Genomic DNA, 26,546 nt, shown 5'->3' on the forward strand with positions numbered 1-26,546 from the left:
ATTTCCTTAGTGATTCAGGATCTTTTCTGATTCCATACAAATTTTTGGATTATTTGCTCCAGCTCTTTGAAGAATACTGGTAGAATTTTGATCAGAATGACATTAAAAGTATAGATTGCTCTAGGCAGTATAGACATTTTAACAATGTTTATTCTTCTGATCCAAGAGCATGGAATGGTCTTCCATCTTTTTGTGTCTTCTTCAGTTTCTTTCATGAGTGTTCTGTAGTTCCTCGAGTACAGATCCTTTACCTCTTTGGTTAGGTTTATTCCCAGGTTTCTTATGGTTCTTGGTGCTATAGTAAATGGAATCGATTCTCTAATTTCCCTTTCTTTATTTTCATTATTAGTGTATAAGAAAGCCACTGATTTCTGTACATTGACTTTGTATCCTGCCACGTTGCTGAATTGCTGTATGAGTTCTAGTAGTTTGGGGTGGAGTCTTTCGTGTTTTCCATATAAAGAATTATGTCATCTGCCAAGAGAGTGTTTGACTTCTTCATTGCCAATTTGGATACCTTTTATTTCTCTTTGTTGTCTGATTGCTGTTGCTAGGACTTCTAATACTATGTTGAACAAGAGTGGTGAAAGTGGACATCCTTGTCTTGTTCCTGATCTCAACGGGAAGGCTGCCAGCTTTTTCCCATTGAGGATGATATTTGCTGTGGGTCTTTCATAGATAAATTTGATGAAGTTCAGGAATGTTCCCTCTATCCCTATACTTTGAAGCACTTTAATCAGGAACGGATGCTGGATTTTGTCAGATGCTTTTTCTGCATCAATTGAGAGGACCATGTGGTTCTTCTCTCTTCTCATATTAATTTGTTGTATCACATTGATTGATTTGCAAGATGGAATTCTAAAGAATCACCTTTGCAAACAAAAGGAGATAGAAGTGGGTAACAAAAGGAGTTCTGGGATATTTTCTGTAGTTATTTTGAAGTACACTTGTGTATGTTTTTGTACACATATATATTTTATTTTCTGAAATTATTGTTTTATTTATGTGTATGTACATATATCTGTGTGTATGTGTGTATATATATCTATACTTCATGTGTGTGTATATATATATGTATACATATGTATGTATATATATATATCTGTGTGTGTTTGTATATATATATTTTCTCCATGTATATATGTATATATATTTTAAAAGCCAACACTGCAAGCATAGAGGATTTTTAAAGCATAAATATTTTGAAATTGAGATTCAATTAAGTGAATTAACTTGACAGTTAGCTCCAGATTTCCCAAGTGAATTGAATAAAAAGTACAGTATCTCAGTACTTTTTATACATATATATAAGTATATATTTATAAGTAAAAATATATATGTTTATACATATATACTTTTATATATTTATACATTTATGCAAACTACACATAGTAGCTTTATATACATTTTAGGTTGGCATAATTTTATTCTTATTTATATAAATTTGAATTTTTAGTCTGAAATCATGTATCCTTATGACCTTTTAATCCTTTGCAGGCCCTTCCTTTTCATTAAATCATAATTTGGGCCAATTGTGATGAGCTTTAGCAAAACTATATTTGATTTAATCTTCCCACTGCTATTTATAATTTTGTAAGCAATTTTACAAATAATTTGCTCATTTTAAATCTCAGTTGCTATCATTTGGGCCTAAGTTTATCGAACACAAAGAGAGTTGTATCTCTGTAATTTATTAATTGGGCATTGGATCTCCATTTTCATATTAATGAGGGGTGGCAGGATTCTTGTGTAGCAGGAATGGAGGTCAGGGAGAGAGGTGAAAGCCAGGTCATCTAGGGTCTTGAAGGCCCTTAGAATGACCTCACTTACGTTCTGAGTTAGTTATCTATTAAAAGGATTTGAGCAGAGGATTGAACATGTGGGGAATTCTGACATTAATTGAAGCCTCTAATAAAAAAGAAGGAAAACTTTTCATATTGTAGAATTTACCAATGTTAGTCCCACCTATATACCCATTTCTTTTTGAGACTTCAGTCGATTGGGAAGCTTTGGGAAAATTCACCCACAAGGAAAGGATAGTGGGGCTGAATTAATTAACTAAGTAACATAATACTGACTAGGCAGAGAACATCTTTTTGTGTCTTTAGCCAAATTCATTAAACAGCCATAATGTGTACATGTTAGGAAAAGGAGATGAATTGATGTTTGTAGTGAAATTTTCCAAATACATAGGTTCAAGTTATATATTGTTAACATAATTTAATAGTAAGATGATTTTATAAATCCAGTAACAGAAATGTCTCATTAGGTTGCTGTGAGACAACTTCAAGAAGAACTGGCCAATACCCTAAAGAAACTATCTATGTCAGAGGCTTCACTGGAGGTGACATCACGTTGTCGTATGAATTTAGAAGATGAGGTAAAAGACTTAAAGGAAAAACTGACTCAGAGTAGGAGTCAGGTATGTATGAAATGTCACATGTCAAGTTAATCTGTAGGTGGTTAAATAATATGAAGTGTTTTAGGATACTTATTTCCATGGATCACTTCCTTCCCTTTTTCATTATAATTAATTTAGTATAATTTTAGTATCTTCACAATGTACTTATTTCTTAAACTTTGACTTTCATTCTGTTATTTGTTTTATATATTTTTTTCTTATAGTAGTTACCCTTAGGAAAGGTGAAACTTATACATCATTCTTCACAGAAATTGGGACTTTTTTCCTACTAAATAGTTTTTTTAAAAGACTTACTTATTTATTTGTGGTGGGGGTGGTTGGAGAGGCAGAGGGAGATGGAGAGAATTTCAAGCAGACCCCTGCCCAGCAGAGAGCCCCATGCTGGCTTGATTCCATGACCCATAAGATCATGACCTGAGCTAAAATCCTGAGTTGGATGCTTAACCAGCTGAGCCACCCAGGTGTGCTAATAATGTTTTTTAATGATCCCTCTGTTACCATCATGAGCTAAGCCATGTAAAAGCAGAAGATAATGTTTAATAGAATGTTTAAGAAAATTGTCTTATTTCTCATCTTCACTCTTTTGAATGGATACAGAATCTGTACTGATTTCAGGATAACTTGTACAGAAAAGTGATTTCACAAACCAGTTGAACTTTGGCATTTCCTTCATTTTCTTTTCCTCTTCAGTATATAATAAATGCACAGAAGTATTTAGTTCATGTATACTATATACACCCAAAAGAGAGAATTAAGAAAATTATCTAGGCCTTGCCATTGGATTTTTTTAAAGCTGTATTGAGATGGAATGCACATTCCATACAATTCACCCATTTAATATTTGTAGTTCAGTGTTTGGGCATATTGATAGAGTTGTGCAACCATTACTGCCATCAAGTAGAACATTTTAATTACCCTGAAAAGAAACTCTTAATCCTTGCCCCCAGGCTCAGGCAACCACAAGTCTACTTTCTGCCTCTATAGAGTTGCCCATTCTGAATATTTCATATATGGGGAATCACACAATGCGTGGTCCTTTGTGACTAGCTTCCCTCGCTTAATGTTTTTGGGGTTCATCTGTGTCATAGCATATATCAGTGCTTCATTCCTTATTATCAAACAGTACTCCATTGTGGGCTAAAACCATTGTTCATTTATCATTTGATGCACCTTTGGGTTGTTTCCACTTTTTAGCCATTAATAATGCTGCTGTGAACGTTCAATTAGTTATTGTCTGGGCATATCTTTTTATTTCCCTGGCATCACATTTTATCCTCTCAGTTAATTGTGTTGATTTCACCATCTCTTAGTCTTTTTTTTTTTTTAATTGACTTTCACAGAAACCACACTCTAGGAACAAAGGAACCAGCTGGTACCATTTCCCTCCAGTGCCCCTCAGCACAAGCACAGAGCCATCTGCGGGATGCAGTACAGCTCTGACACTGGCTGCCTAATCTGCTTACACCAAGCACCATCCCCTCGCACTCCAGTGGAACTGCCCTGCTCAATCATTCTTGCCTCAGTTCCACCACAGCAGGCCTTTACCCCAGAAAATCAGCACAGGCCCCTGCCCACACCTCATCTAACCAGATTCAGGAAGGCCTGAGTTCCAGTGGAGGTGGTGACAGGTCTCATTTCACAAGCACACCAGGGCACACCTAGTTAAAAGTTGCTACATTCAGGCCAGGTACCAAACACTGCCCACAGCAGTGAGGGAGTGCCTTTGCAGATGTCTGGCCTGAAGGATAGAGCAGCCAGAACTCAACGGCAGAGTGCATGCTGCACACACTAGACATACCCCCCTAAGCACGAGACCCTGGGTGCTACATCACGTCTTTTCTCATAAGTCCATTACTTTTGGGAGAAGATGACATAACTGGCTTTTCTAACACAGAGAAGCTGGCAGAGACTTAGATAAAATGAGAAAACAGAGGATTTTATCTCAAATGAGAGAACAGGATAAAGCCACGGGTCCAGAGATTGAAGTGAGACAGATGTAAATATCATGGCTGATGGAGGATTTAAGCAGTGACCATAGGGACACTCACTGGACTTTAGAAAAGAACGACAACATCAGTGAGACCCTTACAACAGAGATAAAAGAGTTAAAAAAGAATCAGAGTTGAAGAGTGGAATAAATGAGTTAAGAAACACACCTAATGCAATGAACAGTAGGCTGGAAAAGACAGAGGAACAAATTAACAACTAAGAAGTCAAAGTAATGGAATGCAATGAAGCCAAAGAAGGGGGAGAAAGAAGAATTATGCAAAATGAGACCAGACCTAGGGAACTCAGTGACTCCATCAAATGTAATAACATTCATGTTATAGGAGTCCCAGTAGAAGAAGACAGAAAAAAGGTGTAAGAAAACTTGTTTCTAGAAATATAGCTGAAAATGTCCCTAATCTAGGGAAAGCAACAGACATCAAGATCCAGGAGACACAGAAAACTATCCAAATCAACAATAGTAGGCTAACACCAAGACCTATTGTAATTGAATTTGCAAAATACACTGATAAAGGAAACATCTTAAAAGCAGGAGAGCAAGTCAGTAACTTTCAGGGGAAACCCCTTAAGGCTAGCAGGAACTTTTTCAGCAGAAACTTGGCAAGCCAGAAGGGAGTGGTATTATCTATTCAACGTGATGAATGAGAAAAATCTGTAGCCAAGAATAGTCTATCCAGCAAGCCTATTACTCAGAACAGGAGAGATAGAGTTTCCCAGATAAAAACTAAAGGAGTTTGGACTACTAAACTAGCACCATAAGAAATATTAAAGGGTACTCTTTGAGTGGAAAGAAGAGACCAAATGTAACAGTATAAAGGCAGGAAACACAAAAGTAGCAAAAATGAACAATTTATATAAAAAATAAGTTAAGGAACTCAGGAAAAATGGATATAAAATATAATACTTTACCTAAAGCATGGGGAGAAGAGAAAAGAATGGGCTCAAACTTAAAGACCAGCAGCTTAATATAGACTTCTATATGCAGAAGAGGTTATACACAAATTATATATCAAAACCCACTAATAGTGGTGCCTGTGTGGCTTAGTTGGTTAAACATCTGACTTGATTTCAGCTCAGGTCATAATCTCAGGGTTGTGAGATTGAGCCCTGCACTGTACTTTATTCCGGCCATGGAGTCTGCTTAAGCTTCTCTTTCCCTCTCCCCACTCCACTCATGCCCTCTCTAAAAAGAAAACAAAGCCACCGATAAACACTCAAAGAGGAGAAAGAAATGAAATATATCACTAAAGAAAACCAGTAAAATATCAAAGACACAAAAAATGATCAGAGAACATCTCTAGAAACAACCACAAAGCAAGTAGTAAAATGACATATACATGACTATCAATAATTACTTTGGATATAAATGGGGTAAGTGTTCCAATCAAAATACATAGGATGTCAGAGTGGATTAGAAAGAAGAAGAAAAAGAAGAAGACCCATGTATAAGCCACTTGCAAGAGTTTCATTTTTGTCATAAGGACACCTGCAGATTGGAAGTCAGTTGATGGAAAAAACATGTATCCTGCAAATGGATATAAAAAGAAAGCCAGTATAGTAATACTTACATTGGACAAAACAGAGTTTAAAAGAACGACTGCAGTAAGAGACAAGAGCACTATATCATAATGAAGAGGACAATCTGACAGGAAGAAGAACTAACTATTGTAAGTATTTATGCACCCAACATGGGATCACCCAAGTATATAAAACAATTAATGACTAACATAAAAGAAATAATTGATAATAATACAGTAATACTAGGGTCCTTTAATTTTATTATATATGTTTTCAATGAAATTTATTTCTTTTATTCCCAATTGCAAATGTATCCATGAAGTCAATGTACAATTCAGATATTTTAGGAAGGAATAGAAATAATCAATAGTTGGGTACTTTAACTCACCTCTTACATCAAAAGACAGGTCAGAAAGTCAACAAAGAAACAGTGGCTTTATATGATGCACTGGACTAGATGGACTAAGGAGATATATTCAAAATATTCCATTCTTAAACAACAGAATACACATTCTGGAAAATTCTGTAGAATAGATCACATATTAGGCAACAAAACAAGTCTTTTTTTGAATTTAATTTTTTTTCAGTGTTCCCAAATTCAATGTTTATGCACCACACCCAGTGCTCCATGCAATATGTGCCCTCCATAATACCCACAAAACCTGTCTTAATAAATACAAGAATATTGAAGTCACACCATGCACCTTTTCTGATCACAATACTATTAAATTAGAAGTCAGCCACAGGAAACAGTCTGAAAGACCACAAATACATGTTGGTTAAGTAACATTCTACTAAACAGTGAATGGACCAATGAGGAAATAAGAGAATAAAATTTTTAAAATACATGGAAGCAAATGAAAATGAAAACACAATTGCCCAAACTTTTGAGATACAGTAAATATGGTTCTAAGAGGGAAGTATATAGCAATGCAGGCCTAACTCAAGAAATAAGAAAAATCTACAACAACCTAACCATCACCTAAAGAATATAGAAAAAGAACAACAAATGAAGCCTAAAGGCAGCAGAAGGAAGGAGATAATATTAGAGCAGTAGTAGTAGTAGTAGGTAGCTCAGTTGGTTAAGCAGCAGACTCTTGATTTCAGCTCAGGTCATGACCTCAGAGTCCTGGGAATGAGCCCTGCTTCTGTCTCTTTGCTCAGCGGGGAGTCAACTGGAGGATTCTCTACTCCCTCTCCATTTGACCCTCTCCCCACCTTCTCTCTCTCTCAAATAAATTTTTAAAAAAATTAGAGCAGAAGTAAACACTATAGAAAATTTTAAAAGACAAAAATAGGAGAGACCAATGAAACCAGGAGCTGGTTCTTTGAAAAAATTAATAAAACCAATAAGGCTTTAGCCAGAGTTATCAGAAAGAAGAGAAAAAGGACCCCAATAAAATCACAGAAGGGAGAGTAGAAATAACAATCAACACCACAGAAATGCAGACAATTATAAAAGAATATTATGAATGACTGTATGCCAACAATTTGGACGATGTAGAATAATGGATAAATTCCTAGAAACATATAAATTACCAGAACTGAAACAAGAATAGAAAATTTGAAGAGACTGAAAACCAGCAAAGAAATGGAATCATTAATCTAAAAACTATGAACAAACACAAGTCCAGGACCAGGGGCAAATTCTACAGAGCATTTTAAAGGAAGAGTTAGTCCGATTCTCAAACTATTCCAAAAAACAGAAAAGGAAGGAAAAACTCCAAATTCACTCTATGAGGCCATTATTACCCTGATACCAAAACTAGACAAAGACACCACAAAAAGAACTCTAAGCCAGTATCTTTGGTGAACATGGTTGCAAATATCCTCAACAAAATACTCCAAACTGAATCCAACAATACATTAAAAAAATCATCACCATGATCAAATGGTATTTATTCCTAGGATATGGGGGTGTTTTAATATCTGCAAATCAATCATTGTGATACACCAAATTAATAAAAGGAGAAGAATCATCTGATAATTTCAAAAGATATAGTTAAAGCATTTGAGGGGCACCTGGGTGGCTCAGTGGGTTAAATCCTCTGCCTTTGGCTCAGGTCATGATTCTGGCATCCTGGGATCTAGCCCCGCATCAAGCTCCCTGATAATTGGGGGAGCTTCCCCCCCCCTCTCTGCCTGACTCTCTGTCTACTTGTGATCTCTGTCTGTCAAATAAATAAATAAAATCTTTTAAAAAAAAGCATTTGACAAAGTGCAACATCTATTCATGATAAAAGAGTAAAAAATCCATTCATGATAAAAAGCTTCAAAAAGTAGGTTTAGAAGGAATATAGTTCAACATAATAAAGGTCATATATAAAAATTGCACAGGTAATGACACCCTAAATGGGAAAAAACAGAACAGAATTTTCTGTGAATACGACTGGATTTCATGCCATTAGAAAATCCATTCTCCCAGGTCTTTTGAGATAAGCTTTCACCTCAGGTTTCCTGTGCAGCTCTCATTTAACAATGCCTTTCAAATTCTCACACTCTTAAGATCCTTAAAGAAATTTGAGGCACACCTTAAGTCCTTCTCAAGGACTTATAAAGGGTTTATAGTTTTGGCTTCATCCATAGGCCATGTTGTCCTGGATTTGCTTTTAACCCAGAAGCCATTTCTTTATTTTAGCATTATTTGACAATACAGCATGTGGAGAAGCTGTAAATGAGGAACAGATAGGTGAACCCAATAAGTCCTGGTTTCTTCATATTGAATCGTCTTTCTTTAGCTTATCTCTCCTACCAGATTTACTTTCATGTGGTTTGTGGCACGAGTTCCTTTTCCCTCTAGTGTCATTTTCTTCACTTGTCTAGAAACCTTTGCTGTAAGCCTCTCAAGGGCCATCAGGTTTCCACTCACAGTCTCTTGGAAGCCCTTTTGGTTTTCATTCTTACTCTTCTCTACTTCTCACTCTTACTCGTCTTTCAGGTTCCACCCACTTCCTGGTTCAAAGAAGGTTTAGTTTCAGTTTTTTGGTTTTCTTTTTTAATGGCAGCACCCCATTTTAATATCAGTATCTGTGCCAGTTATTTATTGCTGTATAATAAACAATCTCAAAACCTAGTGGCTCAAAACAGCATTCATCTTGTTCACAAATCTTCGGACAAGGTTGAGTCAGGCCAACTCATTTCTTCTTCATTTGGCATCACCTGGGATGACTGGAAACTGGGAACTAGAATCATCTAAAACCTTGTTCATGCACATGATTGGCTGTTGAGGCTGGCTTTTGGCTAGGATGTTAGCTAGGGCAGTCTCAGCTGGAATATTTGCATGAAGACTTAACTAGGTACCCTGGGCTTTCCCACAACAGCTGGATTCTAAGGGTGACGTTTCCTAGAAGAAGAAAGTCATATGGAAGCTATATCACATTTTCTAACCTTGCCTTAAAAATCACACCGCAGCTCTGCCATATTCTGTTCACTAGGAACCAGTTACTAAGACCAACACATATGAAGTGGAGGGATTGTCATGGGAGAAGTGTCAGTTTATAAAACCACCACATCCACTTGTCTTTCCAGTCATATCTAAAGGAAAGGAGATCTTCCCAACTCAGCATCACTGAGCTCCAGCAAGTTTTTTGGTTGTTTTCATTGCTTAGTATATTCTCTTATTTTGTGGGAAGTAACAAAGGATTGTAACACTGTCGAGTTAAAGAATTTTTTTTATCCAAAAATATATGGATAATCTCACTAAATTTTTCCCCACTATTTTTTTTTTTACTGAGAGATGTGATTTTTTAACCTTGTGAATCATTTCTCTTCAGAATGCAATTGAAATTAGCATAAAACAGTTGTAATTCAGAAAAAGTCTGATGGCAATAGAATCAGTATTTATAGATTCATTAATTAGAGTCTTATTTTCAATGTCTTATTTTGGTAAGCATTTATTGGCTCAGACCTACATAAGTCAATATGGGATTCCTAAAACGTCTTTAAAAATTATGGAGTACATGGGCACCTGGGTGGCTCAGTTAAGTGCCTTTGGCTTGGGTTGTAATCCTGGGATGCTGGGATTGAGCCCCATGCTGGGCTTCTTGATCAGTGGGGGGTCTGCTTCTCCCTCTCCCTGCTCTTGTGCTCTTGCTGTCTTGCTCTCTCTCCCTCTCAAATAAATAAAATCTTTAAAAAAATTATGGAGTGTTAAGACGAGGGAAGGGTTAAGAGACTTTCTACTAAGATGTGACTTACAGTTATTTTATGGAGGAAAAATCTGAAACAATCAGAAAAATAAAAGTATAAATATTAAATACAAATGTGTTGCAAAGAGGATGACAGCAGAGATCGATTTTAGTAACTCCTAGTGGTTTGAATTTTGTTCTTCATTTCTTAGTTATTTGAGGTTCTGCATTACAAGACTTTACTACAATATAGATAACATTTTATTGAAAATGAACTTATTTTAAAATCTGAGCACCTGCCCGGGGAGCAGTCAGTAACGTATGTGACTCTTGATCTTGGGGGTTTGAGTCAAGCCCCATCTTTGGTGCAGAGATTTAAAATCTTTGAAAAAAATGTGGGGTCTTAGTTTTGCATTGGACTCTTTTCACTCTGCTTCCAACTATATATTATTTTATTCATGCAGGTTGATGATCTAACAGCAAAACTGGAAACTATGACTTCAAGAAACCAGGTTCTTATTCAGGAGTTATCATCTATGAAAAAAATACCGACAAAATGTGAAATTCTAGAGAAGAATAAAAAGAAGTTGGGGAACAACAGAAAGTAAACCTCAGAAGTTGTGTAGAAGTCAACGTGGTAGGATATAGTAAAATAGAACAATATAAAGGGGATTGAAGACAGGACAAGATTGAATGTAGAAAAAAAATTAAAAGAAGTTGATCTATTTTTAGAGGTTAATTTATTTGTCTATAAAATGCTTTAATTCATTTTACTCCAAATTACATTTTGGTTATATGCAGTGTAGAGTTTTCCTCTACTTCCTTTATAACAACTTGGTAAATTTCTGAAAGCATTTGTTCCTTCCCTTTAAAAATTTCAGTTTTCATTATTATTCACACTAAATTGATCTTTCAGAATGATTCACAGTAGAAAGTCATTTTATTTTTTAAGACCAGTTAGTATAAAACAAGGCTATTGAGAGGAAAAGAAAAAACTGTGCTTTAAAAATTTTGACCATGGGGTCCATGGGTGGCTCAGTCAGTTGCTTGTTTGGGCTCCATTCTGGGCATTCCTATATAAAAGAAATGGTACCATACTTGGATTATTCCTTTTTTATATATATTTAATATCTTATTTATTTATTTGGAAAGAACGAGTGGGGGATGGACAGGTAGAGAGAAAATTCCAGGCATACTTCATGCTGAGTAGGACACAGGGCTTTCTCCCAGAACCCTGAGATCACTATCTGGGCAGAAACCAAGTGTCAGGCACTCAGATGACTGAGTCAGCCAGGCACCCCAGGTACCTCAATTATTCTGAAGTTGTATTGTTCACTTTTTAAAAATCTAAATGATATTATTATTCTTTGAATTATCAGATTGCATGCGTTCTAATGTAAGAATGAACATTATTCACATTTAATTCAGTTTCACATTAATGATAAATATTTTACATTTCAGCTTTTTTTTTCCACTTTAAAAATTTCTCTCTGAATCATTGACACAAAACTAAAAGAAAGAAATATACTGTAATTACCCAGGTTGTAACAATTTTAAAACTATGCTTTTAATTTGCTTTAGACGCAAGCAGCATTTCAAGAAAGTGTAGCACAGTTAAGAGAAAATAATAATGCTTCAGGAAGAAGTCAAATGGAACTCAGAATTAAAGAGCTGGAATTTGAATTATCCAAAATGAAAAATTCTCAAGACGTTACTAAAGCAGAATTGGACAGATACAAGCACCTCTACCTAGAAGTAACACATCGAATGTCATTGACAAATGAACTGAACAAGTTAAAACAATCATAGAAAGTAGAGTTAGCTTATTAATTTGCATCTAAACCATAATTTTTTGGAGCCACGTTCATGAGATCAGTAGTAAGTGAAAGCCAACTAGATAATATAATTTTGAAAAATGATGTTTGTAAATGAACTTATTGTCAAAATGCTAGTTTAAGTTAGTTTGCATTTCTCTTTTTTGTTGTTGTTTTAAATGATTTTATTTTTTCCTTTGAATACTTTCAGTTAATCTGATCTCCTAGTCTTTAAACTAATTGTTTGAAGATTTATAATTTAGACAGCATATTATTATAAAATTGTCAAAATTACCCTAAATAGAAATGAGTTTATTAAAATTTATTTATTAATGTTAGTTTATTTTTGGAAGAGTACATCTTTAACCCAAAAGGTCAAGATGGAAACGGTAGATTCCACGTTCAGTACCCTAGTATCTGTGTTATAACCTAATTGTTTCTGGAGCTGTTTCAGTTCTATCTGATCACAACTCTGCCATCTACTTGTCCTCTAGCAATTGTTCGTCTAAATTTTTCCTCAGTGCCAAATGCTCAATCTCTCTGAGGTAATGTGCGAAATATACAAGAGTGGTGAAAGCCAATGCTTGAAAAATGTCTTTGAGGGATTTTTTAAATTTTTATTTTCCTTTAAAGATTTTACATATTTATTTGACAGAGAGAGCGAGCAAGTGAGCACAAGCAGAGGGGAGCAGCAGGCAGAGGGTGAGGGTGAAGCAGGCTTCCCTCAAACAGGGAGCCCAGAATGGGGCTCAATCCCAGGACTGTGGGGTCCTGACCTGAGCTGAAGGCAGATGGTTAACCGACTGAGCCACCCAGACCCCAGGATGGTTTATTTTTGCAGCTCTAAACTGGTTTACTAAATATAAGTATGTATCATGGCGTCCCCAAGAATCTTTTAAGTACAACCATTCCAGAAGGCAGCAGGTATAACCTGTTAGGCCATGGACATCACTGATCACCATTTCTCTCCCTCTTTAATTTGAATTACTTGTTAGTTAGGAACCCTAGAGATATATGGACTTCTTTAGAACAGTTTTAAACCTATAATTATACATAATAGGTCTGCTCTGTCACATTTACCATGTTAAAACACTATTTAATGGCACATTTTGTTTACTATTATGGAGACTTAAAAAAATGCAAGTAATTTAGGACTGATTTGGGGAGAAACGAAATACTAAGTATTGTGTTTTGTAATCCTAACAGGACTAGTGAGAGGCTGGCAGAGACCAGTGCCAAACTTCTGGTGGAGAAACAGCAAAAGCAAACTTTGCTTGACACTATTAATATGAGGCCATCCCTAGATCTGCCTTATGGTAGAAATGTTAATAATAGTTCACTATTCAATAGAAACGTTGCTCTAAGAGAAAACGTGGTGATTCCTACCTCAAACTCATGGCGTTCAAGTAATGACCTCGAGACTTTCTTGATCAAGGTTGGTTATATTATCTTACCTTTTTTTCCTTGGGTTTCCGATTTCTGAGATAATTTTTGTTTTTAATTTGGTAAGATTCTGAGTTGCTTAGCTAACTAATACACACTAAGTAAAAGTCATAATTATTTTTGCTGATAAAGAAATGAGACATAAATTTTGATATTTTTTCTTTGTTCCTGGAGCTCTTATTTTCAAGAGGTACCTATTATTACCTTTATTCAATAATTATAACTAAACTGACATTTATTATTTTTCAATATTTTATTTATTTTAGAGAGAGAGTGTACAAGAGGGGGAGAGAGTGTGAGATTCTCAAGCAGACTTCCTGCTGAGTGTGGAACCCTACATGGGGCCCAGTCTCACAACCCTTAGATCATAACCTGAGCCAAAAACAAGAGTCAGACACTTGACTAAGTTACCCAGGCACCCCAAAACGAACACATTTTAAATTTCTTGAAAACCTACATCTAAATTCGATTTTAGAAAGTAAATATTATTGCTCACGAATGAAATCTATACTTAGATGCTTTGACTAATTTCCTGTTTGGCAGTTGTTCATAACAATTTTAAAGTTCGCTGTTACCCATTTTTCCCACCCCTATGTATAAGTCAACAATAAGAATCCAAACACTTACTCACATATGGATATTTATTATTTCAAGAATCCATGATAAGTCCTTTTTATGAATTAAATAAACTTGTAATGCTAAAAAGATTAATTTTTCTTTTTAAGTTTGTAATTGTTGTCATTTTCTTACCTGAGAGTACATCCTTAATTTTTGTCTTATTTGGAGCATTTTTTAAAAACTTATAACACTTCTATTTCAATTTTTACAAAATGTCTTGCTGAGCAACTGTAGAACATTTTCTAAATGGCTAAATCAAGCAAATACTGCATTTTTTTTTAAAGAGAGAGAGAGGGAGAGAGAGTGTGTGTGCAAGCTGGTGGTGGGGGGTGAGGTACAGAGGGTAAGCAGGCTCCATATTCAGTGCAATGCCTGATGCAGGGCTCAGTCTCAACGATCCTGAGATCATGACCTGAACCAAAGTCAAGATCAGATCCTTAACTGACTGAGCCGTGCAAGTGCCCCACAATTGGAATTTTTTAAATGAAGTTCACATATATCTATCCTGCCATCACTTTAATGATTGATGACTAAGATGGGAATAATAGGGAGTCTTTAAGTAGCAGCTAGTTTCCATTGTATATCATTGTTATTAAAATATCCATTTCAATCAATGTACATAGGTTTATGGTTTTGAAGGTATATTCATGTTCTTACTAATGTAGAGAAAAGTAGCATAGACCCCTGGTAAATGAGGCCTCAATCTTGTTCTTTCATTTGGTTTCCTTATTGTCTTGCTCTCTTCCCTCCTAATTTGAGGACTTTCTTTAGTGTTATGCTTGGTTGCCTTTCTTTTTCTTTTTTGTATATTATAGATTTTTGTGATCACAGTGAAGTTCATATATAACATCCCATATATATAGAAGTCTTTTTAAAGTTGATGGCTACTTAAGTTCAAACACATTTTAAAAACACTACATTTTTCGACCCCCCCTTGTTTTATGTATTTGATGTCTTAGTTTACACCTTTTTATTTTGTGTATCCCTTTACTAATTACTGTAGACACAATTGTTGTTACTACTTTTGTCTTTTAACATTCATACTGGCTTTATAAAAGTGATTGATCTATTACTTTTATTGTATGTTTGCTTTTACCAATAAAACTCTTTCTTTCATAATTTTCTTATTTCTAGTTATGGCCTTGTCTTTCTTCTTTCTTTCTTTTAATCTATTTTTGAGAGCAAGCAAGAGAGAACACAGATGGGAGGGGAGGGCCACAGAGAGAGGGAGAAGCAGACTCCTTGAGCACAGGGCGTGGTGTGGGGCTCGATCCTAGTAGGTCTCTTAACCTGTCCTCATTTTAAAAATTCTTTTATCTTTTTGTTTTTTGGCTTGGATGATTTCTGCTACCCTGTCTTGTAGATCACTGATCTGTTTATCTGCAGCTTTTAATGTGCTGCTGATCCCTCTGGAGTATTTTTCATTTCAGTTGTTTTATTTTTCAGCTCTGATTGGTTCTTCTTTATATTTTCTCTTTCTTGAAGTTCTCACTGAATCCATCCATTCTTCTCCCAAGTTTGCTGAGCATTTTTATGACCATTACTTTGAACTCTTATTCAGGTAGATTACTTATCTCTGTTTCATTTAGCTATTTTTCTGAAGTTTTGTATTGTTCTTTCATTTGGAACATATTCCTCTATCTCCTCATTTTGTCTGACTTTCTGTGTTTATTTCTGAAATTGTTTTCAACATTTTCCCTCTTTAAAGTATGTCACTTTGAACAATGAATGTTAGGTATAAAGTCAAGGAAGAAGAAACCGTTTCTAAGTATTGTCTGATCATTTTTCTTGTTGGAGCTGTGGTGGAGTAGGTGGCAGATGACATTGCTCTTCTTTTTCTGAGTTGAGAACACAGGAGTCAGGCAGATGGAGATAAGCTTAGTAACTGTAATACATACTAACAGATTGGAGGATGTGGCTTAGGTATGTAGCCACTGCCAACTTCCTAATACTTTACTCCTTTACTCCAAATTAGGCACTTCCACACACAGTTGTAAATGGAAGGAAGAGATGTTTGATGCCCATCCCACAAAGATGAAAGCAGACCTCAATTCATGTTACTAGGGCAGGCATAGCTTTTCAAATAAGAGATCTGGAAGCATGTAGGCACTGCTTAGTGCCTTCTCCCAAATTCACCCATTAGGCGAATCTCTCTTCCTGTCATGAAGAAGGTAGAGAAATGTTCTCACATGGAAATGAAGGTTTACCTATAATTTCCGAGTGGATTTAATTTATAATTAAAGTTAATCGTGTCTTTTGTACATGTGAACTAATGGGAAGGCTAGATGGCAAAGAGAAATCTGTTCAGTGTTTTAGACTTTGCAATAAATAGCTCACAACATAGGTAACCATTTGTTGATTGAGTTTGATAAACCAAGTTTTATTTGAAGGAAATGAATAATTCTTTTAAGGAAGAATTTCCTCAGGTTCAGGTTCTTTGGTTCAACCAAAGATTTTCTCCTTCAAGTTCCCTGTCCTTTCAAGTTAAAAAAATTTTGCTTATAAATTGAGCATATTGACTGTTACTAATAGGAGTTAAGATAACTTCTCGTCCTTTATTTTTGTTCATGACTGTAAAAATTTATAGTTTAGTTAGAAAGCTGTTTTCTGTCTAATGCCTTAACTTTATGGAGCCACAGAACAAAGTTTTATGTATTCATTTTCTCTGATTTCTAGTTAAAAATGCATGTATTTCCTGAATATGAGGAAGTAACTAAAACACATTCCTGGCCTGCAAACTAGGTGGTTTTTTGACCTCAGGCAAACTACAATCTCTCTGAGGCCTTTTTGTCTCTTATGTGAAATTAGGGATGTTGACTAAGTTAGTGACTTTTATACCTCTGGGGAAAAATTGTTTTTTCCAAAGAATAGAACTTATCTTTTTTTTTTTTTGCATTAAACTGTATTATATAAAACACAGACAAGTAGAGCTGTTTAGCTAAATGTGAGATAAGACTACACCTGTAGACTTCCTTGTCCCTCAGTCCTGCTGTGTCCCAGGAGACCCTTAGATTTCTATGAGCCATAGTTTGAAAACTAACATTTATGAGAAAATCCTTCGTTAATAATTCTTTGAATTAAAATTTGCTGATACATTGCATGTTGTTTTTCTGTTTATAATTTTTTTATCCTCCTATTTTTTGGATAAATGGAAAAGTATAAATAAAATTGCAAATGGGTTCTCCTTATTAGTGGACTTGAAGCTATTTCCACCTTCTAAACACAGTTCTCACTTGGAAATAAAGGTCACAGAAGTAAATATTTAGGAAAAGACAATAACATCACATTGGTAATTCCTTAAGTCATGTCATATAAAAAAGTGTCTTATATTTTACCTAGTATTTATTAATGCTTTATAAAATTGCTTCAATAAAAGTTTCTCCCATCAAGTGGTATTGATTTATTAATTTTACAAGGCTGTCTAGTAATGTTGTCATATTATTAATTTTATAAGGCCTGAATATAATGTTATTGTCAAAAAGTGTTATTATTCCTCAAAAAATTAAAAATAGAAATGCAGTACCATTCAGCAATTCCACTACTGGGTATTTACCCAAAGAAAATGAAAACACTAATTTGAAAAGTTATGTGCACCCCTATGTCTTTTGAAACATTATTTACATTATTTACAATAACCAAAGTATGGAAGCAACCTCAGTGTCCATCAATAGATGAACAGATAAAGAAGATGTGTGATACATATACAATGAAATATTTATTCAGCTATAAAAAAGAATGGGATCTTGCCATTTGTGACAACATTGGTAGACCTAGTATTTTGCCAAGTGAAATAATGCAGAGAAAGGCATATACCATATGATTTCACTTCTGCATGGTATCTAAAAAACTAAACTACTAGTAGCCTACTAGTGACTGGAAGCCTTACTGATAACATAAATAGTTCTTTAACACAGTTTTTTTTTTTACATTACATGTATTATATACTATATTCTCATAATAAAGCTATATTTAAAAAAGTTATTGAGAAAATACACTAAAATACTGTATCAAAAAAAGTCCATGTGTAAGTAGAGTAGACCTGCACCCTTCAAACCCATGTTGGTCAAGGGTCAGCTGTATATTACAAGTATTCTCATCTAGAATTTTCTTACTTAGAGCTTTCTTATAAAAGGTACCCTCTCATTGAATGCTCAAAATGGGGTCTAATGTAGGGTACCGAGGGGTGCCTGGGTGGCTTAGTTGGTTAAGTGACTGCCTTCAGCTTAGCTCATGATTCCTCAGTCCTGGGATAGAGCCCCATTGCAGGTTGTCTGCTAAGTGGGGAATCTGCTGTTTCCTCTTCCTCTGCCTCTTCTCCCACTTGTGCTCTCTATATCTCATTCTGTCTCAAATAAATAAATCAATAAAATTGCTGATATAAACATTGGGCTGCAGATGCCTCTTTGGATCAATATATTTATATCTTTGGGGTAAATACATAGTGGTGCAATTGCTGGGTCATTGGGTAGCTCTATTTTCAGCTCTTTGAGGAACCACCATACTGTTTTCCAGAGTGCCTGCACCAGTTTACATTCCCACCAACAGTGTAAGAGGCTTCTGCTTTCTCTGCATGCCTGACAACATCTGTTGTTTCCTGACTTGTTCATTTTAGCCATTCTGACAGGTGTGAGGTGATATCTCATTGTGATTTTGATTTATATTTATTTCCCTGGTGCCAAGTGATGCTGAGCATTTTTTCATATCTGTTGCCCATTTGTGTGTCTTCTTTGAGAAATGTCTGTTCATTTCTTCTACCCATTTCTTGACTGGATTGTTCTTTGGGTGTTGAGTTTGATAAGTCTTTATAGATTTTGGATACTCGCCCCTTATCTGATATGTCAATTACAAATACCATGTTCCATTCTGTAGGTCATCTTTTAGTGTTGTCAGTTGTTTCCTTTGCTATGCAAAACCTTTTTATCTTGATGAAGTCTTTGTTTCCCTTGCTTTTGGAGACGTGCCTAGCAAGAAGTTGCTTTGGCCAAAGCCAGAGAGAATACAACCTGTGTTCTCTTCTAGGATTTTGATGGGTTCCTGTCTCACATTTACGTCTTACATCCATTTTGAATCTTATTTTTATGTGTAATGTAACAAGATGGTCCAGTTTCATTCTCCTGTTTGTGGCTGTCCAGTTTTCCCAACACCATTTGTTGGAATGACTGGCTTTTGTTCCATTGGACATTCTTTTCTGCTTTGTCACAGATTAGTTGACCATAGAGTTGAGGGTCCATTTCTGGGCTCTTTGATCTATGCGTGTGTATTTGTGGCAATACCATACTGTCTTGTAGATGACAGCTTGGTCATAGAGCTTGAAGTCTGGAATTGTGATGCCACCAGCTTTGGTGAACTTTTTCAACATTCCTTTGGCCATTTGGGATCTTTTCTGGTTCCATACAAATTTTAGGAATATTTGTACCAGCTCTGAAAAAATGTTGATGGTATTTTGATAGGGATTGTGTTGAATGTATAAATTGCTCTGGGAAGCATAGACATTTTCACAGTATTTGTTCTTCCAGTCTATGAGCATGGAAGGTTTTTGCCATTTCTTTGGGTCTTCCTCAGTTTCTCTCATGAGTGTTCTATAGTTTTCAGAGTACCAATCCCTTTCCTCTTTGTTTGGGTTTATTCCTAGGTATCTTAATGGTTTTTGGTGCAATTGTAAGTGGCTTTGACTCCTTAATTTCTCTTTCTTCTATCTCATTGTCGGTGTATAGAAATGCAACTGATTTCTGTGCATTGATTTTATATCCTGCCACTTTGCTGAATTCCTGTAGAACTTCTAACAATTTTTGGTTGGAGTCTTTTGAGTTTTCCACGTAGAGTATCACATAATCTGTGAGGAGTGAGAGTTTGACTTCTTCCTGATTCAGATGCCTTTATTTCTTTTTGTTGTCTGATTGCTGAGGCTAGGGTTTCCAGTACTAGTTGAACAACAGTGGTGAGAGTGGTCATCCCTGCCGTGTCCCTGACCTTAAGGGTAAAGCTCTCAGTTTTTCCCCATTGAAAATGATACTCACTGTGGGCTTTTTGTAGATGGCTTTTATGATATTGAGGTATGTTCCCTCTATCCCTGAACCATGAATAGTTTTAATCAAGAAGGGAAGCTGTACTTTGTGGGGTGGTTTTTCTGCATCTATTGAGAGTATCATATGGTTCTTATCCTTTCTTTTATTAATGTATTGTGTCACACTGATTGATTTGCAGATGTTGAACCACCCTTGCAGACCAGGAATAAATCCTACTTGGTCACGGTGAATAATCCTTTCAATGTACTGTTGGATCCTGTTGGCTAGTATCTTGGTGAGAATTTTTGCATCCGTGTTCATCAGCAATATTGGCCTGTAATTCTCCTTTTTGTTGGGGTTTTGTCTGGTTTGGGGATCAAGGTAATGCTGGCCTCATAGAAAGAGTTTGGAAGTTTTCTGTCGTTTTTATTTTTTGAGACAGCTTCAGAAGAATAGGTATTAATTCCTTTTTAAATGTTTGGTTGAACTGTCCAGGTTTTTCTCTTACCATTTCTTCCAGATTGTCTAATTTGTTGGCAAATAGTTGTTTATTATACATTCTTAAAATTGTTTGTGTTTCCTTGGTGTTGGTTGTGATCTCTCTTCTTTCATTCATGATTTTATTAATTTCGGTCCTTTCTCTTTTCTTTTTGCCAAGTCTTCTCAGGGGTTTATCGATCTTATTACTTCTTTCAAAGAGCCAGCTCCTAAATGTGTTGCTATATTCTACTGTACTTTTGGTTTCTATTTCTTTGCTTTCTGCTCTGGTCATTATTAATTCTCTTCTCCTGCCAGATTTAGGCTTTCTTTGCTGTTGTTTCTCCAGTTCCTGTAGGTGGAAGGTTAGCTTGTGTATTTAAGACCTTTCTTGTTTCTTGAGGAAGGCCTGTATTACTCTATACTTCCCTCTTCAGGACTGCCTTGGCTGCATCCCAAAGATTTTGAGCAGTTGTGTATTCATTTTCCTTTGTTTCCATGAATTCTTTTACTTGTTTGTTAATTTCCTGGTTGACCCATGAACATTCTTTAATAGGATGCTCTTTAGCGTCCATGTTTTTTAATTTTTCCCAAATTTCCTCTTGTGATTGAGTTCAAGTTTCAAGGACTGTGGTCTGGAAATATGCAGGGAATGATCACAGACTTTTGGTACTGGTTGAGACCTGATTTGTGACCCAGTATGTGATCTCTTTTGGAGAAAGCTCCATGTGCACTGGAGAAGAATGTGTATTCTGTGGCTTTAAGATGGAATGCTCTGAATATATCTGTGAAGTCCATCTGGTCCAGTGTGTCATTCAAAGCCCTTGTGCCCTTGTTGATCTGCTTAGATGACCTGTCTATTGCAGTGAGTGAGGTGTAAAAGTCCCCTACTATTTATTGTATCATGCTCGATGTGTTTCTTTAATTTTGTTATTAGTTGGCTTATGTAATTGGCTGCTCCCATGTTAGGTGCATAAATCTTGACAATTGTTAGATCTTCTTTTTGGAGAGACCCTTTAATTATGATAGCGTCCTTCCACATCTCTTATGACGGCCTTTGGCTTAAAATCTAATTTGATAAAAGGATTGCCACCCCAGCTTTTTTTTGATGTCCATTAGCACAGTAAATGGTTTTCCACACCCTCACTCTCAATCTGGAGGTGTTATTGTGTCTAAAATGAGTCTCTTGCAGACACCATATTGATGGGTCTTTGCTTTTTTATCCAATCTGATACATTGTGTCTTTTGATTGGGGAATGTGGCCCATTCACTTTCAGGCTAACTATCGAAAGATATGAATTGAGTGCCATTGTATTACCTGTAATGTCATTGTTTCTGTATATTGTCTCTATTCCTTTCTGGTCTATGACACTTTGGGTCTCTCTCTTTGCTTGCAGGATTCCCTTTAGTATTTCTTGAAGGGCTGGTGTGGTGGTCACAATTTTTTTAATTTCTGTCTGTCCTGGGAACTCTTTATCTCTCCTTCTACTTTGAATGACAGCCTTGCTGGTAACATATTCTTGGCTGCATATTCTTCTGGTTTAGCACCCTGACTATACCATGCCAGTCCTTTCTGGCATGTCCTGAGCTGCTTTCTGGATTTTCTCTTTATCTCTGAAATTTGCAAACTTCACTACTCTATATCAAGGTGTTGGCCTATTCTTATTGAAATTGAAGGGGGTTCTCTGTGCCTCCTGGATTTGAATGACTTTTTTCTTCCCCGGATTATGGAGGTTCTCTGCTGTAATTTCTCAGGTACACCTTCTTCCACACCCACTTTCCTCCTCTTCTGGGATCCCTGTTATTCTAATATTGTTTTGCTTTATAGTATCACTTATCTCTTGAATTCTCCCCTCCCCTTGAATTACTGATCCAGTAATTGTTTACCTCTCTTCTTTTCTCAACTTCTTTATTCTCCATCATTTTGTCTTCTTTGTCACTACTTCTCCTTTATTTATCCTAGCAGTTAGAGCCTCCAATTTTTAAAATTTGAAATAGCTAATATTTATTAGTTAATTATAGCTCAGTAAGTCTGTAAAAGATAAGTAGGGTTTTATTTCTCCATTACCCATTATGTACGTGATGAATTTTTTAGAATTTCTATTCAATTAGCTGATATATGATATATGTTTCAGATATAGTGTTCAGTTAACCATCTGTTGTATATAATACCCAGTGCTCTACACATCGCATGCCCTCCTTCATGCCCATCACCCAATTACCCCTACCCCCATCCCACCTCCCCTTCAGCAAACGTCTGTTTCCAATAGTTAAGAGTCTCTCATGATTTGTCTCCCTCTTTGATTTCTTCCATTTAGTTTTCCCTCCCTTCCACTATGATTCTATGCACTTTTTCTTATATTCCCCCTATGTATGAAACAATATGATAATTGTCGTTCTGTGATTGACTTATTTCACTCAGTATAATACCCTCCGTTTCCATCCACATCAATGTAAATTGTTGAGTTTATCCTTTTTGATGGCTTTGTAATATTCCATTTGCAATATCCCACATCTTCTTAACCCACTGAGCCACCCAGGCGCCTGGTAGCCACATCTTATTTATCCATTCATCTGTTGATGGACATTTGGGCTGTTTCCCCAGTTAGTCTATTGTGGAGATTGCTTCTATAAACCCTGGTGTCCAGGTGCCCCTTCACATCAGTATGTTTGCATCTTTGGGGAAAATACCTTGCAGTACAATTACTGGGTCATATTTTTAACTTCTTGGAGAACCTCCATATTGTTTCCAGAAGTAGAGCTTCCATTTTTTTTATTGCATCCCCTTAATAACCTTTTGATTTCAACTTGGTAATATTTTTGTTCTTTTATTTCTCCAGAAGGGGATCCTCCAGTGTCCTTTGTGCTTTGTTCAAGCCCAGCGAGTATTTTTATACTTGCTATCCTAAACTCTAATTCTGCCATCTTAGTTATATCCATACTGATTAGGTCACTGACAGTCAGTAGTACCTCCTGTTCTCTTATTTCAGGTGAGTTTTTCCATCTAGTCATTCTGTCTAGAGAAGAATAGAAAATGAAGAGAACAAAATACTAAAATAACAACAACAACCCCAGAGAAATATAATCTCTATCAACCAAATCTCTATAATCTCTATAAACCAAAATAAATAAATAAATAAAATAAAAATTTAAAAAGTGAGAATATAATCAGATGATGAGAACAGAGCAATACACTAGATTTGGGTATATTTTGGTCTGTTTCTTAGAGGAAACTACATCCCAAAATTGTAAAGAAAGAAAAAATATATATATGCGAAAATAAAGTTAAGCACTATGAAAGGATAGAATGTAACTATAAAAATTACAATTAAAAATGTTTAAAAAACCTGAGTTGATAAAATGAGAAATTTGTTGAAATGGAAAAAGATAAAGAAAATTAAACTTGAAAGTTTAAGGAGCCATGGATTCTATATAGTATTTTCCCCCAGCACTAGAGTTTTGCAGTTGTCTGTGATTCCTTAAACTTGATCTTAGCGGGAAGTTCTTGCTGCTTTTCTGGGGGAGGGGCCTGTTGTGCTAATTCTCAGAGGTCCTTGCCCTGATGGTATTGCACTGCCCTTGCCAGGGGTCCAGGCTAATTTAGGGCCTCCAGATTCCTCTTTGTGGCTTTCGTTCCCTGATGGTTTTCCACACTTCTTGAGAGGATTAGAATGAAAATGTGAGCCTCCCAGTGTCCAGCCCTAGAGCTGAAAGCAGGCACCCTCCACTCTTCAGTGTGCCCTCACAGAGGAGCTGTCAATCACTCTCGTCTCCCTGGTTTCTGTATGCACTCTGTGTACACCCAGGCTTTGAACATTTTTATCTCAGTCATGCAACCCCCTTTGGAGTTTCTAAACTTTGCAGTCTCCTGTGGCTGCATTCATGCCAGCCCTCTGGGGGAAGGAGGAGGTCTTGCCCTGGTTCTTCTGCATGTTTGGCCCTGTTCTGAGAGTGGTTACCCAATGGGCTGGGGTTTGTGATTAATGGAAACACTGAGCTGAAAGCCCCCTTCTCTGCTCTTTGATTGCAGCTGGCTTCCCTGCTGAAACTCCTGGGAACTCTCCCATACTCATGCACCCCATTCTGTGTGACCCTGGGGATCCTGAGATCAGGCAGTTCTACCTAGGATTCTACCCCACTTCTCCACCTGAGTGCTTTTCAAGCAGGGATGTCCCTCACCGGATTAGACTTATAAAAGTTCCTGTTTCACACCACTGCTGTATCACTTTCTGATAAGCAGTTTATGCATCCCCCCCAACAGTTTATCTTCCCATGTATCCCCTTCGATTCATTTCTCCATCCCACACCTCCTACCTTGCAGAATGTGGTCACTTTTCTATTTGTAGAATTAGAACAGTTCTTTTCTCAGATCTCAGGTTGAGTTCACAGGTGTTCAGAATGATTTGAAAGCTATCTAGCTGAATTCCAGGGACTGGACAAAACTATGGCCCCCTATGCCTCTGCCATATTCCTCTTCTCCCAGAAATTATATATATTTAATAGACCAATATTACTTGTACTTTTTATCAGATTTCTCTAAATAGTGTTACATCTCTTTCTTCCGTTACCTAAGATTAAAATAAGTAGGGATTTATTTTATTTATGTGATTATCTTTCTATTTAAGCAATCCCTAACTTAATTTTAGTCTCTAATAGTGCTATTTTAAGTTCACATTTCATAAGCTATATATAATTCCTACAATTATGTGTCTTGTTTAACTTGAACATTATAAATATTTGACTTATTTCAGATGCAGCAGGAGTTGGAAAAAAATATAACTAGAGAACTAGAAGAAGGTATGTTGCCAAATTTCCGAATTAAGATGGTCATTGATTTCTGAAATATCCTATGAATGGTAAATCCATTGTTTTCTATTGTTTGGATAACAATAGGTACTATATTAATTTTTTAAATATATATCTAATAAAAATATAAAACATAAACATAATGAGGAACATACTTATTCCTCATTTAGTCATCGTTTTTCAGACTTAAAAAAAAAATCTCCAAATGTGTATTTATCTGTTATTTCAAGCTGTAATCTTCCTTCACTTCTGCCATCCCTCTGGAACTGTCAACCTGAATATGCGGGCTTTCTTAAATCCTTGTTTCTGCTAATGATATAAAACCAAAATTAAAAAAAGAAAAAAAGAAAAAAGCAGTCTTGTCTTAGGTGATACTTAGTTAAGCAATTATGGTTCAAATGACCTTTACTTGACAGGTGACATTTAAACATCCAGCCGTTGATTTTGTCATTGATTTACCTTTTGCCATTGGGTAAAATTCCAAGCTCCATACATGGAATAAAAACACCCAAATCAGTTTGGTTCTTGTCAGCTTTTTCAGCCTTCTTTACCGCTAACATTTACCCTACTCTGCTGCTTTGCTCTTGCACCTCTTCAGCATTGACTACTTGCAATGCCACAAGTGTTCTTCCACACTCTCTGTATATGTTCTTTGTATATGCGTCTTCCCTCCACCTGGCATGCTTCTTCCCTGTCCTTCAGATATCAGCTTACATATCCCCTCCACCAAAAAGCAGACAATATTCATAGAAAACTAGGATTTTCCTTCTGTGTGTTCTTCTGTTCAACTCTGAAAATTGCCTGTTTGATTTTTCAGTCTGTTGTACATGATTGTTCACGGGTGGGCTCTGTTATCATCTTGTAATGAGAAAAACAGAAGCTCTGAAATTCATCCACAATAGCAATTACCTCAGTGGGCAACTGTGAGCAAAATATATTTAAAAGTAATCTTGTATTTTATATTGTAGCTGTATTAGATGTTTTCCATTCTTCATAACACTCATAAGGCTTCAACTTTGTTTTTTTTACTAACATTTAGTTAAGAATGAAGTATTTTAGATAAAGACTGTAATTCTTTTTCTTTTCAGGTTTTGCTGTATTGGAATCAGGCTCATCTGGTGGGGCCACCTCTTTAGAATCTACTTTTGAAAGACATATAAATTGTGATGACGTACTGAAATCACACAGAGAGTACTCAGAGTTTCTGAAGAAAAAGTATAGCATCTGAAACATAAATAGTAGAAATTTATTTTCTGGATGGTTATAAAACATTTTAATAGTTTCCTATTAAATGGATGATATGCACAAA

At 36.0% G+C, this 26,546-nt stretch overlaps 1 protein-coding gene across 2 annotated transcripts; it reads left to right on the forward strand.

Annotated features, from left to right (window-relative positions):
* The first annotated feature begins 611 nt into the window (after window positions 1–611).
* Window positions 612–26,546, forward strand: LOC309857832 (ankyrin repeat domain-containing protein 26-like). 2 transcript variants are annotated; one of them, XR_014307935.1, is made up of 7 exons: window positions 612–663; window positions 2,270–2,422; window positions 10,539–10,711; window positions 11,656–11,867; window positions 13,095–13,323; window positions 25,183–25,228; window positions 26,326–26,546. XR_014307935.1 is itself a non-coding variant. In XM_082750588.1 (6 exons), exons 3-6 carry the CDS (start codon window positions 11,725–11,727, stop codon window positions 26,463–26,465), a joined length of 558 nt encoding a protein of 185 aa, XP_082606714.1. In that variant the 5' UTR covers window positions 1,925–2,422; window positions 10,539–10,711; window positions 11,656–11,724; the 3' UTR covers window positions 26,466–26,546. The 2 variants fall into 2 exon arrangements, 1 of the variants encoding a protein (XP_082606714.1); XM_082750588.1 differs by lacking the exon at window positions 612–663 and having other exon boundaries at window positions 1,925–2,422.

Source organism: Mustela nivalis, assembly GCF_964662115.1.
Source record: "Mustela nivalis genome assembly, contig: HAP1_SCAFFOLD_1356, whole genome shotgun sequence".
NCBI classification, from domain to species: Eukaryota; Metazoa; Chordata; class Mammalia; order Carnivora; family Mustelidae; genus Mustela; species Mustela nivalis.

What these genes read in the sequence shown, in the direction of transcription:
- LOC309857832 (XM_082750588.1), top strand. Translation starts at nt 11,725, where the DNA reads ATGGAACTCAGAATTAAAGAGCTGGAATTTGAATTATCCAAAATGAAA. An exon ending in TCGAGACTTTCTTGATCAAG is followed by an intron (nt 13,324 to 25,182) that starts GTTGGTTATATT and finishes GACTTATTTCAG; the next exon opens with ATGCAGCAGGAGTTGGAAAA. An exon ending in AACTAGAGAACTAGAAGAAG is followed by an intron (nt 25,229 to 26,325) that starts GTATGTTGCCAA and finishes TTTTCTTTTCAG; the next exon opens with GTTTTGCTGTATTGGAATCA.